This window comes from Anneissia japonica, unplaced genomic scaffold (assembly GCF_011630105.1).
Source record: "Anneissia japonica isolate Jap-2015-1 unplaced genomic scaffold, ASM1163010v1 scaffold287894_len555002_cov174, whole genome shotgun sequence".
Taxonomy (NCBI): domain Eukaryota; kingdom Metazoa; phylum Echinodermata; class Crinoidea; order Comatulida; family Comatulidae; genus Anneissia; species Anneissia japonica.
The window spans coordinates 459,372-474,642 of NW_022753119.1; the positions used below are offsets into that span (position 1 = coordinate 459,372).

General features: G+C 34.8%; 1 protein-coding gene across 2 annotated transcripts; it reads right to left on the bottom strand.

Annotated features, from left to right (window-relative positions):
• Window positions 1-201: 201 nt before the first annotated feature.
• Window positions 202-14,152, bottom strand: LOC117122699 (F-box only protein 38-like). Of its 2 annotated transcripts, none has more exons than XM_033268385.1 (10): window positions 14,014-14,152; window positions 11,615-12,486; window positions 11,057-11,435; window positions 10,193-10,441; window positions 7,973-9,988; window positions 7,085-7,251; window positions 6,371-6,522; window positions 5,777-5,877; window positions 4,934-5,041; window positions 202-4,018 (listed from the first exon to the last, which is right to left on the bottom strand). In XM_033268385.1, the coding sequence occupies exons 2-10, from the start codon at window positions 12,452-12,454 to the stop codon at window positions 3,843-3,845; spliced, it is 4,188 nt and encodes a 1,395-aa protein (XP_033124276.1). In that variant the 5' UTR covers window positions 12,455-12,486; window positions 14,014-14,152; the 3' UTR covers window positions 202-3,842. The 2 variants fall into 2 exon arrangements, with proteins under 2 accessions (XP_033124276.1, XP_033124275.1); XM_033268384.1 differs by having other exon boundaries at window positions 202-4,039.
• Between the last annotated feature and the right edge of the window lie 1,119 nt (window positions 14,153-15,271).

Sequence of the window (15,271 nt, forward strand, 5' to 3'; positions counted from 1 at the left end):
GTATTTTATTTATATGGCCTAATCAAGGCAACAGATAATACATTTAATTATAGATCATTAATTAATAAATGTGGCAGCTTACATTTAATTAATCCAAACTTTCATGCTGCAATGCAGCATTTTGCCATTGGTAACATATGTACTTGACTATAACAACAGGTCTGTTCACAGAAGGCAAATATACCACAATCCAATCATCAATTTATATTAATATTCTGTCAATTATTCTTTAATCAATACCACAATCAAGGACAAAATTACTATATTATTTGCTTTATTCAATAACTCACCAATATACTGAATGGATTGTTCTCAATTTATACAATGCTTCTTTAGACCAAGCAGAAAAAAAACCCTGAAAATTAAGGTTATTAGTCTCTTCAATTATGCAAATATATTCAGAATTTCAAAATAAAAAATAATAATAAAAAAAAAACAAAACTGAAAATTTACATCATTGTTTTTCAGACTTTAAATAAAGATGATTGATTTGATTGATTGACAGTAGAACCACTCCTTAGTACACCCTGATTTAGAATACATTTAAAGCAAAACGAGGGAAATAAATCTTTTTAATATACATTCCAGTACCTTTATAAAGGGATGTGAACACTTTCAGAGTATACCAAAGGGTCAATTTGACCCATAGGTATCCAAAAAATATAATAGACCCAAAATAGCATTTATTTCCAAGCTTCATTTTGACAAAATTTTAACTATAAACTCAACAGTAAACTAACAATTTTCTTGATCCTTAAAATGGATATGGTATAGACCTATTGTTTTAGGTCTCTATACATCTTAGGTGGACTTTTTGTCCAATGTGGATTTTATCAAATTCTTCATTGGCTATACAGTTACCATGGAGTTCTATGCTGTAATGCTGTTTCAATTTTGCCCTTAGCCACTGAAATGATTATTCATTTTTCCAATTTACTTTCATATGTGATTCCAATCCATATTTTGCACCCCAATATATATTAAGTCGTTACGATGGCTAACTTTTTTTATGCTGCTGACTAGTTTACCAGCAAAATGCATGAGGTAAAGTTATAGTCTGCAAGTGAGTAAAATTATGCCTTGGCCTATGGAAACAAAATGCATGCTAGCTGACTTTGATGATCAGATATCGCAGTGCTTGGGCTACAAAGTTTTCAGCCTTACGAAAATTTACTTTACAAGAGAGTAAGATACACATGATCTAATGAAGAGCAGCCACAGCAGCGAGAACTTGTTTTAAATGAGGTTCTTTAACACATTGTATTTTGCTGTGTATGATGACACCCATGTCCAGCTTCAGGGAGACAATAAGTTCCATAAGGAATGGGTTTAAGACTGGTGTAACAATAGTCACTGCCTAATAATAGTATTTTTTGCTCACTGGAGTACATATGACTATGCCAATTTCTGTAACTTCAATTATGCTTGGGAACCAAACTCTACAATTTCTATTTCATCATGCAATGATAATGAAATAAAGAAAAATGAATGTGAATATTTAATAAATCATATTTATTGTAATTGTTGTTACATAGTTATTTGCCAGAAATGCAACATACTAGTGAAATATACAAAAATCATCATAGTACAGTAATAAGGCATTAAATATTATTAAATTCTCTTCTATTATTTTTAGATATTAGTGATTAAAACAATAAAGTTTGTCATTAATGGCACAAGTTTCAGATTTCTACACAGTTTTCCCTTTTAGTTCTTCAAGAAAATAATTTGATTTTTATGTTATGCAACAATCACTCCTGCTCAGAGCATCACAATAGGCCTACTATAACACAATAGAAATTACAGTACAGTATTACAATATAATACAGTTAAACTTGCCTAAGTTGACTTGAATAATTTTTAAGTCGATCTTATTTTACATGTCAAATTGTTTCCATTAATAATTAACGATCTGTAAGTCAAATTTTAGTCAAACAGTTTTTCAATGACATTTTGGATTCGACTTTAGGCAAGTTCAACTGTAATTTATTTCTGTTATCATGAAACATGGACAGTCACAAGTTTATTTCAAGAAATCAGCAGTTGATCATCTAGATTCAATTTATTTGTTGCTACTTGCACTATAGCATTTGATATAACCTTCCTCTCAATCATGGAGCATCAACGCAATCAGACATTAAAGTTCTCTTTAAATTCATCAATTAAGTAGATAAGTACAAGGCCACGTGGTTTAGATACAGTATCTTAGTAGTTAGAGACCATGTTTAATTGCGCTTTAAAAATTAACTTATATTATCATCTATGGTATAATTATACCATAATAATGGTTTTCATTACAATCATGTTTTAAGCTTGACTCGATTTCTATAAAACCATTACAGTGTTTTCACTGCAATAGTGGACGTCCTTGAGACGATTGTGAAGGTATTCCACTTCAATCGACCAATGAACATCACTAAAAGCAAAGATATCGTGTACCGTAGCTATTTTTAGAAAACCAGGCTTAAAGCAGATATGAGTAGATTAATTCATGGTTTGAACTGTACATGCCCATATCCATGGACAATCGGAGGTCAATCAACATAAACCTATGTTGTGTGTACAGTATGCTTGTTTATGTCGATTGACCTTGATACGGGCATGTGCAGTGCAAACTACAGTACGAAATGACTTATTGAATCTTAAAATCAATAAAGTTTGACTATTAGCTTTCCTATGCTAAGTTCCAGTCAGGAAATATTGTTATTCATCAACTCATTAAAACTACTTTATCCATTAAAAACATCTATATTCTGAAAAAAATAAAAATAAAAATAGACTTTTGTCCAAAATCGTCTGGGTGTCAAATCGAATATTTCCAAAAGAATAAAAAATATTATATGAAAATTAATAAATTAAGCAATTCAGCACCAGTGGATTATGGTGCTTTGTTGATTAATGCATTGTGTTAGCCTACAGTAGGTCTAAAGCATGGATAGTTCCACCTGGACACACCTATTTATACAGTAGCTGAACTGTTACATGCAAGTACAAACACAAATTGATTTAAGTATAGAAATATTTTAAAATATCTGTATTGCCATTAATGACTGATGATTATTAATAGGTTGTCTTATACTGCTCTGATCCATTCTACTCTATTTTAGTACCAGTAGTAAAGCAAATGCACATGATCAGAGTTGGATATATTTATTAACACAAACTTGTTTAAAGCTTTTTAGTAAACTACAGCAGTCTCTGAAGTGCTACTGTTTCTTTTACTCTTAATCTGTAACAATGTAGCAAACAGAATATAATTAGGCAATTATTTACCTAGATAGCAGAATAATTATACTAATGTTTCCACTGTACATTGTCACAAATATATCTATAAATGGATATTTCTAGAGTGTCAATTAAAATAATGTAATCAAATTATTTACACTGTCGTTTAGTGAGACTTATACCAATAATATACAAGGGACAGGGCTTAATGGAAGGGTCCACTGTGTGGTATTGTGTGATCCATTTTGGCTGCTGTTTTGGAAAATAGATACTCTCAGGTTTGGTTTTGCCCACGAGCACCCTTATTGCTTAAAGTTGCAGCTAGGCCCTAGTCCTATTCCTTGCAGTATCATATAAAAGTTGTTGAGTTTTTTTGCACATAAGTACAGTACAAACAATTAGTGTCTGTTCAACAATAGGAAAATTACTTAGATATTAAAATGATGTCAGTATTGACATACATCTTAAAATAAAAAATCACTAAACCTTATGCCCATACAGTTATGAGCTTTATAAATCGGAGTGTAAATTGAAAAAATTCCAGGGCCTAGCTAAAAGAAGGTGCAAATTCAAAAACACATTTTAACTAATTGAAAGATACATCAAAAAAAATAAAATTATATGTTTGGTTGTTTCTTCTGCTTATTGATGTCTGACATCTGGATATAAATACATAAAACGGATTTCATGAAACTTATCTTCATTGACCTCATTTCCGCCATGTCGTGGGTCAGTGGTTGAATACAGCGCCTGGCAAGAGTGGCAACGATATCCGAACGTTCTGAAGGGTATACTGTAGAATAGGAAAATAACGCTGCTACAAATACTTATTTTGATCATGAAATATAACTCAAGATCGTAATTAACTAAAGGTATATTCGCATTGTATTTCCAAGGGGAAGGGTAAATCTACTTTGGACAACTCGTAACATTGTTCACACTTGGACTTAAATACACAGGAGACAAGATTTTGCACATGCATTGGAATACATCATGTAAAAATTACATTGATGCGTACGGTATTGAAACATGCTCAGGAAGACTTAACCGAGTTCTGCAATGGACTTTTCTGCTTATGCACTTCAAACGGTTACTGAAATCAATGATCTTGGGAGTCATTATAGTTAGCAAACTAACTTTTCACTCTCATGCAGCACAGTGGCTCAAAAAGCAAATATGTGAGGTCTCACTACAAAATGAGTCTCATCGTTAGAATATCAAAAAATGTGTTTATATTACATTTCGGTAGATCACATTATAAGCTTTAATTTGGTTTTTGAATGGCTTCCCTAGGATAAATAGATCCAGAGATGTTAGCATTTAAAGATTAGGTGTATGAGAACCAGGTTTTGAGAAAATCGGCCTCAAAGATAAACACAGGCGTAAGCCTTAAACGTCTCAAGATCAAGATAAACCAAGGTAAATTTTGGAACAAACAGCCCTGTTATTCTTTGCAGGCAATGTTCACGGTTAAAATTGCCCAGTCTTGGTTAATTTGTCCAAGGAGAATTTTACAAAAGTTCTTTGCAGTGGATTCATTTTAGGGTCAAAGTTTGGCTAAATTTTATCTTAAGCACTGTCCACACTATATCGCTTTTATGTGACAAATTAATGTGATGTCACATAAAATGTGACAGTGTGGACAAAGTTTAATGTAACCTGAGCTTTAGGAAGACTAACTCCACTCGACTGACATACTTAAACTTACCTTCTGGTAGAGTCTTTCCAAATTCAATTTGGCAGCCATTGTTGCTTGAAAGAGTTCGCAACCAGGGAACATCGGTGCTGAGCTTAAACCTGGAGCTGCCTATGGAACCTACAGCGAATACAAAGAAAGGTTGCCTTTGTGAATTGCATAAGATAAGTAATAATTATATATATAACAGTAATGAAAATTCATGTTGTTTTAATTTTTAACATAGAGAATCAAAAACTAATATTGTTAATGTGTTGAGCTTTTTTTTGTATGAAACAATAATACAATAAATCAACTTAGCAAATAATAAGTTTTAGGAACCAAAACCACAACAGTTGTGTCAACTACATTCATAGATAGACAAACAGGAATTTAAATTCAGAAAGGAATTCAATTTGGGAAAACTTTTTTTTGGAAAGAATTCAATATAAATACAAAATGCAAACAGTGGCCACCCAATGAACATCAATCTGATAAAACACATTTAATGAAACATTTAAAAGCATTATAGTATAAAACATGTTTTAATCACCTCCACACTGATGTCCAAATAATAATACTGTAATAATAATATTAATAATAATAATAATTGTAATTTTTATATTACAGTTGAACTTCCCTAAGTCGACTTGGCCTACCTCAAATAATTTCTAAGTCGATCTTATTTTACATGCCAAATTTTTTTTCATTAATTAACGACCTGTCAAAGTCAAACAATTTTTCAATGCCATTTTGGATTCAAATTAGGCAAATTCAACTGAATTTTATATGGTTTATAGAAAATAAAGATTACTGATATTATAATTATACATTATAAATAAAATCAGATAATACTGAATTCTAAATAATTCTTACATTTTGTGATGAATATGTTTTTTGGCACTGATGATTTCCTTGTTTTTTTCTTTCCTCTAGAATCTTCTTCATTTGAGTAAGTCAAGGTACTTATATAGTAGCTGCAGTATCAAAAAGAAAATACATATTAATAAACATTGACATACAGGTAGAATTATTTTCATAATCAAATCAAATCAAATTTAATATTGCGCCATTCCAAAAATTATTGCTTGTGGCGCAGTGGACTAGATGCTGCACTTTTCAATAACTTTCTCCTCCCCTGAGGTCGCTTCACTTTCATCCATCCATGACAGGAGCCGAGTGGACTAGTACTCCAGGGTAACCCCCTACTCTTCTTGAAAATTGTACTGGGTTCTTTAAAATGCACATGAGCATTTGTGTACACTGGGCCTACGGTTTATAGTCCTTATCCCAGGAGGCTTGTTCCACCACTAGGAACTAGGCGGCCGCGAACCCGTGCCAGTATTTTGGGCTATGGTTACGATGCCCCGTTAAGAAGTGTAATACTAGAGCATAAAGGAATGCACATAAAGGTGAAGATGTTGAACTGCTTTAATACTATTTTTTAAACTGTCAACAATTGTGTCATACTTATTCAGCCATGTGGTAATATCCATCCAATTGGCCATGTAAACACTGCCCTCTACACTCCCTGTTGAAGTTTTAGATTCTATAGCATACATGAGCTGATATTTACAGTGATCAATAGCAAACAACCATGACTCCAAGGCTGATTTACTTTTCTAAAAGAAATACAGAAAGACAAACTATAAAATTGTGTTAAATATGGTAATTACATGGAAAATTTACAATTTATGATTTAACTCAAACAAAATCAACTGACAACTGGCAACTGGTGAGCAATGGTGGACAGTTTGTGACGACATGATTAAAAGCAACTGAAACTTGCTATCACTTGCCTACATCCTATTTAGCTGCAATCTGAAGCAGTTGGAAAGTACAGTAATTAAATTTGGTCATATGGCAGTTAGTAACTACATATCACTAATCTCTTAAATGTGTGTGTACTGCACACTACCAATGTACAATGGAAGTGACATAAGCATGTGACGTAAATTAAGCACTCCGGGCAACTGGTTTTAACCTGTTACTTGTATTTGTGCAATTGCAAGGGCAAGTTTAACTTGTCAGAATGCAAAATTGTCTACATGCAGACTGTGTATATACATTTTAGTGGGTATAGTATCAAAGTGTACCCACAATGTTAAAAGATAAGTTCAATTTAATAGTTATAGAATAAAAAAAAAGTTTCAGATAAAAAAAAATGAAAAATATAGGAGTTACCATATTCAGTGTGCTTAGCTTAACAAAGCGACTGCAAGTGGGTGGTAACCATGTGAGAGGCTCTAGTACAGCAGGATTGCTAAGACGAGAGACTTGGGAAAAGTCAATATGGGCAAGACTAGGGCAATTCTTCACTTTCAGGTTCCTTAATATCCTCAGATCATAACCTAAAAATCAAGAAAAAAACTATTTTCAGTATCCAAGTATATACGTGTATGGTATATCTTAAGAGGCGAATGATTTGAAATGACATTAAGCTGGGCACTCCCTGGGGCCGATTGTTGTCGGTGGACATGATCCTATCTATGGAGAACACAATGCCACACGGCGTGTGCAACGGACAGTTTTTAATGACATTCGTTTAGACTGCCAACTACAATCAGCAGACAGCACCGTCTAGTGCCCACATGGAGAGGAGATGAAGTGAGTGTCCGGCTTTAAGGCCTGTTTATACTTCAACGACAACTATAACGATAAAAAAGTTAAAAAGCAATTGTTCATATAGAAAACAAAAGAAATAAGAGGTTTTACAATAGGACGATTCGATAACGAGTTGTCGTGTGTACGATAACAAAATATTTTAATTTTATTTCTTTTATTTTCTATATGAACAATTGCTTTTTAGCATTTTTATTGTTATCGTTATCGTTGAAGTATAAACAGGCCTTGTATTAAGTCTTGATCTAAATTACATGCACAAATTTAAGGAATGGAGGAGTTTGCACATTGCACATGTTTGATTCTGGATGAATAACATAATAAAATATACATTAAGCTATTCTGTCTGAAATATGCACCAACAGTTATTTTAAATGCTGTGGTAAGACTGATGTGTGCTTAACCTAATTAGTAACAGAAAAAGAAAAACCAAATAAGAACTGAGCTTACCTGATAATGTTGCTAGTTGAGGACAATCTATCAGATGGAGATGTGAAACACCACAAGACTCCATAGTCAAACCTTCCAAGGTTTTTGATGTTATTACCATCACCTGCACTGGATCATCCTCTGGCACGGGATCACTTGTACTGGTCGACTGGTTTCTAGTTGAAACTTTCCTTTTCTTTGGCACTTTTGAGTCATCATCACCATGTTTTGTCCTTGAAGAACAAAAATCCATGTTACCTGATGCAAGGTGATTACCGAGATGGAACACTTGTGCTTTTTGTTGGGCTGGATAGGATGACTCATTACTTGTGACAACTGGTAAATGTTCGAATTGTCTTTGGCTTGATACAGAAGAAGCATTTGCTATCTTTGGTATACAGGTCTTTGGGACATTGAGATTGTCTTTCACAAGATCAGAGTTATTATTCACAGATGCCTTTATTTCTGGAACTTTGCCAATCTCCTCAGATTTACATGGACCTAGATGGCTCTTTCTCAATTGCATCTCATCAGTGTTCAAAACGGATTTGTAAGACCTTTTACATTTTCTTGCTTTGATAGAATCATTATTGGTATAATTGTCTTTCAAGTAAAGATGATGATAATTATCATCATCATCACCACAATCATTCTCACTCTCTGCACTGTCCTCATAATCTTCATTTGTTACCTTACGCTTATATGACCCCAAGGGACGACTACTTATTTTCCGCTTGTTCACTTCTGAAACAGCTGGTCTGTGTAATGAGTTAGATTGTAAAGATTTCTCCACATGCTCTTTTTCTGTGTCCTGCTGTTCTGTGTGCAAACTGCTGTTTCTTGGAACAGACTGTCTCACATGTTGGACATCTGGCTCCTGTTCAAGACTATACAAAGGTCCATTATTTGGTATAATAACACTACTCTGTCCACTATGTGTCCGCACAGCCCTGATCCTCATCTGACCAGAATGGTCATGATAAGTACATTCTTGGACATACGCTTTACAAGTGAGACCAAAATTTTCCTCGAGTGTTGGACATCTATTCTGCATCCCAGTAGTTTGTTCAGATGATCCCTGAGACGTATCACCTTGTTTACTTGTTGATGGTGCTACATTTTCATTGGTACCTATACTTTCACTGGTTTGAATTTGCCTTTTTCTTTTTCGCAAAGGTGATGATGAGGATTGTTCTGACAACTGTGAATCATACTCCATATATATACCTGGGTTTTGCATACTGGATGTTAGGGATGATGATCCACAAACAGAAGATGAAGGTTGAGATAAGTTTGAAGAGGGCATTGAAGGTGATGGCAGTGCAGCAGATGGTAACGATGATGATGATGATACTGATAGAGATGATGATGCAGAAGGAGATGATAGTGATGATGAACTACATGACAGGGTTGATGGTGATGATGTAGATAACACTGTAGACAATGAAGAAGATTTTGAAGACATTAAAGGAGATGATGTTGTTGTTGATGATGATGATGATGATGATGTTGATGATGATGATGTTGATGATGATGATGAAGATGGCGATGATGATGGTGAAGATGATGATATTACTGATTTTGATTGTGGCTTAAACTGTGGCTGTTGTGATGCCTGATGCTGCTTTAAAATATCTCCACTGCCTGACCTGGATATCTCTGCAGTAGACACTACAGGCTGAGATGTATTTGCACAAGAACTTGATTTTCTTTTAATACTTCTACTATCCTTAATCTGATCTAATGATTGCCATGAAAACTCATCATTCATTTGTTCTTCATCTTCATCTCTGCATACTCTGACATGCAAGTCATCTGTAGAGCATCCTCTGTCTGATGCTGATCTACTACCATACAGTCTGGAAGTTTGTACATAAGATGTACTAGACTCAGTCAGGTGAGAAGATGTTCCTCTTTGATGGGTAGTCGATTGACAGGCTTTCTCATTTGACAATTGGTTATCACTACTAGCAGGTTCTGAGTGTAAATGCACTTCATCATCTCTGTCTTCAGCTTGATCTGGATTTATATTGTTTTCTGGTGACAAAAAAAATAGTTAATTGTTAATTAATTGTTAGAATGACTCAGGACTTGCTTTCTTTGATAATTATACCTTCTAAATCAATCACATGACCTCCAAAATTTGCTTCATTTCTTGTTTTTCTACCTTTGCAACTTTTCTTTTAGACATATGCAGTGAAAATCAAAAGGACCAGAAGCTACAGGTTTAGCCTGACTTACCATGTTGATCATCTGCTGCATTGGGCGAAGGATCCATTTGACCAATGGGTGCCACAAGTGCTGAGGACACCCCTAGCCCAGTTCCTGCACTCAGTCCAACCATAGAACATCCTTTAGGGGGTGCACGGAACATGTGCTCGAGTCGCACATCATGGATAACTGGCAGGTCCGTCAACCACTGGCAGAACTTGTCCAGTTGAATGGAATGACAGCGATCGAGGTGCAGACTCTTCAACCATTCCCACCTCTCTGAAAGTAAAGTCAGTCATCATTATCAACTGTTGCTGTTTTTATTTATTTGAATACTTTTATTACCTGTTACCTGTTGATACCAATTTAATTCAAATATTATTTCTTAATTCAGATCAGTGCATTCAATTCAATAACATAATTCCCAATATTGGTAGACCATGTGATGATTGCTATTGTGTACTTGTGTGTGATGTTTCGATCTGGTGTCAACCAAGCTTCCTCAGGCAATGTTGCTAAAATGCTTATTGCATGTTTTGATGTTTATTGTGTTGTTGATCAAAATGAAAATATAATCCTTGTTGTCCTTGCTATCTTTGTCATTGTCTTTGTTGTCATGATTGTCATCACTACAGTACTGTATGTACATTTTGTAAAAGCAGGAACAATTCATGGAACTTTCTTTCCTTAAATTAAAATACTCAATTCCTTTATAATAGCATATACAGTACCTTTAATCAGTCACAATAATCATTTTGTGCTCTGGAATAATATATTGTTGCAGTACGTTTCAAATTGATATAGAACTTTAGCTAAATGTTTAAGATGTTATGAATTCAATATTATATTCCAATTATATATACAGTAAAAAGTCGCATGCTTTTTAAAACTTACTCTGTTCTAAGCACCACAAGAGAGGGTTTTGCAGGTGAGGGCAGTTATGAATTGTCAATGAGATTACAGAGTTGAACACAATCTCTACAAGGCTCATTCCCAGATCTGATATCAACCCAGGTGCTTCTGAATAGTCCGTCAGGCCATACTCCACAAGCTTAGCATTTGTCCACTCTCCAGACGTGATGGATGGGTGGACAAATCCTAGCTCCAGAGTCTCAAACATGTTGAAGCTAACCTTGGCCAGCCTAAGAGCCCAGAAAAAGCTGTCTTTGGTAAGAGATGGCTGCAGTGATAGTTCTTCTAACCAATACTCTGAAGCCAGGAGAAGATAGCCTATATCAGTCTCAAAGCAATTTTTGCATGTGCTTATTCGGACCTGTAATTACAACAAAATATAATTTAATAATAATTAAACAAATACTAATGTATGTAAACAAAAATGTTCAAACTTGGTGGATAATACTGTATAATATTTGAGGCTCCTTATTATAGAATATAGAATAACATATAGTATTAGATTAAGTCAGTACAGTAACCACAAACAAATTGACAAACCTTTTCAACTCCAGAGAAACCACCTTTCTTCCAAACGTCTTCAACCACATGCTGCAGAAGACCACCAAGAAATGGAACCCTGACCAAATCCAACCTACGGAGATGTGTTGCATTGCCCAATGCTGTAAGCAAGGGAACATAATGCAATGGGTTTGTTGGGCCAATACAGTTATGCATCATGAATGAGAGAAGCCATTGGCTCTGAAATTGCTGGAAAGGCTGTGGGTTGGAGAACTTGACAAACTGAAGATGGAGCTCATCAAGTCCATTCAGAGCAGGAAGTTCCGACAGAAGTATTCCATACAGGTGTAGACAAGTGAGTTTACTGGTGGATGGTAATGTCAGTTGTGAGTTCTCATTACAGGGGAAGCATCCTCCACGATTACGGAAGCGTCCAAGAATTTCTATATTTGGCAACTCGATCAGAATAGCTTCAAGAAGATGAATGTCCGAAATCTCTACACCAACAAGACGATGACAAAGCTGCAGAGCATTTGTGATACCTGGGATACTGATGCATTTCTTACTGTTATCTTTCCGGAGAAGAAGATTACTTGGATGCAATCCATAAATGTATTCCAGTTCATTGCACCGGTTTAAAAGTAGTTTTAGTGCATCATCATCAATTGCGTCTGGCATGAATCCATACCATTTGTCAGATGTAAAGTCTAGGGACTTGACTAGCTGCAAATGCAAGCCAACTGCCTTCTGAAGATGCCTGGACAAACTTTCTAACCGCAGGAGTGACTGGACAGGAAGGTACCTCAAAATTTTTACTAGCACTTCAAATGAGAGTTTGCTGAGGTAATCTGGTGGTGGAAGATGTATTTCAGCCTCCATACTACCAAAATTAGACTTTGAGCTATGTTAATCTGAAGTATAAGAAAATATCTCCATGATAAGAATATTATTTTATAAACCATGATCTTAAATTGATGCTTTTAATTTCAATTTTCAACAAAAGATATATTTTCTACCAATGGTAAAACAAGAAAATGCAAAGTTGGAAATACAAAGTAACACAAACATTTTGAGAAGAAATTTACAAAAAAAAAGTAAAAAAATAAAAATAAATAAAAAATTGAGGGAGAAAAAGCAGCTCAATGGGTAACAGCATGAGGAATTACGAAAAAAAAAAATGCTTGGTACACAATAATTTAATATAAGTAAAATAATTTTAATATTATTAAATAAGATAGATACATTAGAAAAATTATTTTGTGGTAAAAACAATGTACAGAATTTCTTTTTTATCAGTGCCCATCTGTAATTTTTTATGATTTAGCAAAACTCATGCAAACCAAAGTTTAAAAGAGATTTTCCAAGAAGCACAAAACATTCCTACATATCTATTTTTATTTAAAGTGCCTTTATTGATCACACTGAATATCAGCCTCTTCTGGGCAAATCTTAAAAAAAAATTATTCATTCTGGAATTAACCATCCCACTTCAAACCTGAATTACCAACTGCACATTCAAGGAAGTTTAAATAAATATTGTGATTTTAGAGACGCTGGTCATGAGGTCAATCTCACCCTTCTTGAAATCGGCTAATGTGGGTTCATCTCATCTTTACAATTTTGAGACACCTCTTGAAAATTTTATTTCATCTTTTTTCCATTTTCCATGTCAAAGATAAACCCATGTGGGCTGTGTTCCCTATTTTAAGAATTTTAATTTCTTTAAAGTGTAATATTTCACTTAGAATGAAATCTACTTTTTTCCATTTTTCATCCAATAATTTTCAATTGCAATGTATATTTTTTTTAAATAATCTATTCCTTTTCCACAGTAATAATTTTCTTCTCTCCTTGTCTGTAATGTTTTGTCTCCTCTTTCTTTTCTTTGTAATCTGTTTGGGCTTTGTTTAAAATTAAACAAATGATATTTCGATAAAAAAAAAAAAAGACCTCACCAAAAAACAACCCGTCAAACTTGCATAGTTTGGAAATTGTGCAAGGATTTGCAAGTTGTGCAAACAGTTTATTGTACACATTTCCAATGCCACGGGGGAGGGGAGGGCCTAGGCTAGGCTAGGCCTTAGCCTAGGTAAGTAGTAGTAGCAGTAGTACAGTAGGCTAGGCCTAGTCCCTAGGCCTAGATCTTAGGTCAACAAACCAAACATAGGCCCAGGCTAGGCCTAGGTCCTAGACTACGACATTACGTAAGCCAGCAGTCGATTGTTGATTGGAATTTCCGTTGATTGAAGGCCGACTATCACTTGGCTAGCTAGGGACTACTGTATGTAGGCCCTAACCTAGACTAGCTAGGCCTGTTTATAGCCTTACTCACAGTGAGTGCACTGAGTCAGGCCTTGGGCCTAGCCTATCTAGAGGGTCAGAAGGCTAGGCCTAGTGAAAAAAAAATTATAAAAGTATGCAAATTTCTTAGAACTCACCCTATTGTAACATTAATTCAGATGGATAAAAACCACACCAATATTAATAATAATAATACTCTAGTGTAGCTTTTTAGTTCTAGCTACACTCAAAAGGCCTAAACTATGTCTCGCCTAGGCCTTGCACTCTTCGTAAATACAGTACGTACCAAAGATACTAGAAATCAGGGTTGCCAGATAGTCGACAGGCTTCACGGCCAAACACACACCATCTCACGGCCAAATTCGGCCAAACTTTTTTTCGATATCGGCCAGAATTCGGCCAGATTTTAATCCGATTAGAAGACAACAGTGGGTACATTCATTTGAAATACTACAAAAATGACACGAAAATCAGCGATCATTCGCTTGAAATTGAAGAAATTCAAATGATATACACAAAAGAATGTTAAAAATAAATGTTCTTTAGTTGCTGGCATGTAAGGCAATTCAGGGGAAAATCCAGAGATGTCCGAAAGGGGGAGGAGCCGGGGCCGGAAAAAGGGGGAGGGTGGCGAGGGGGCGAAAGTGGGTCCGAACGAGATAACACCATCTTTAGAGGAAATTTGTCTTTTCTAGACACCTGAAAATAACCTGATGCGTTTCGGCGATCAATTTTTCTTTCTTTTTTTTTTACCACCCCTCCCCCTTAAATCCACCTCCGCTATTTAAAATCACAATATTAAGATCGATCTAAATTTGATTTAAATGTGTTAAATATTAATGTACATTGTAGTAGATCTATAGCAAAAAATTTAAGGGCCTGTTATTGGCAAATCAGTGGCTCTCTTTAATTAGAATGAATTAAGTTACATAGTTAGGTAACACAAACTGGCGTTAAAACAAACCTATGAAAACTTTAATAGGCCTAAATACTTTTTATCTAAACTTTCTAAATTCGCCTCTGAACGTTACTGTCGGAGTACTTAAAGCAATAAATCAATGTTGCTATCAGAATTACCTTCTTCATTCTCATAATTATACAACCTAACTCCAGCTTCGAAGAAGTCTCTGCAACACTTGCTTGAAATTGGAGGTACCATCGGACCCGTATGATCACATCGAGTATATATATGGCGCTCTACATAAAGAACAATGCAGCACCTAGGGCTATACAATTCAAGTGGGCAATAATAAATTAATTATTAAAAGTACAGTATTTAATTTATATTCAAAAGAGATGGAACCTCCACTAGTAAGATGGAACATATACAAAGACACACATATGGTACAAACTTGCAATGAACTGCCTTCATAAAGCTTAAACGAGGATAAACTT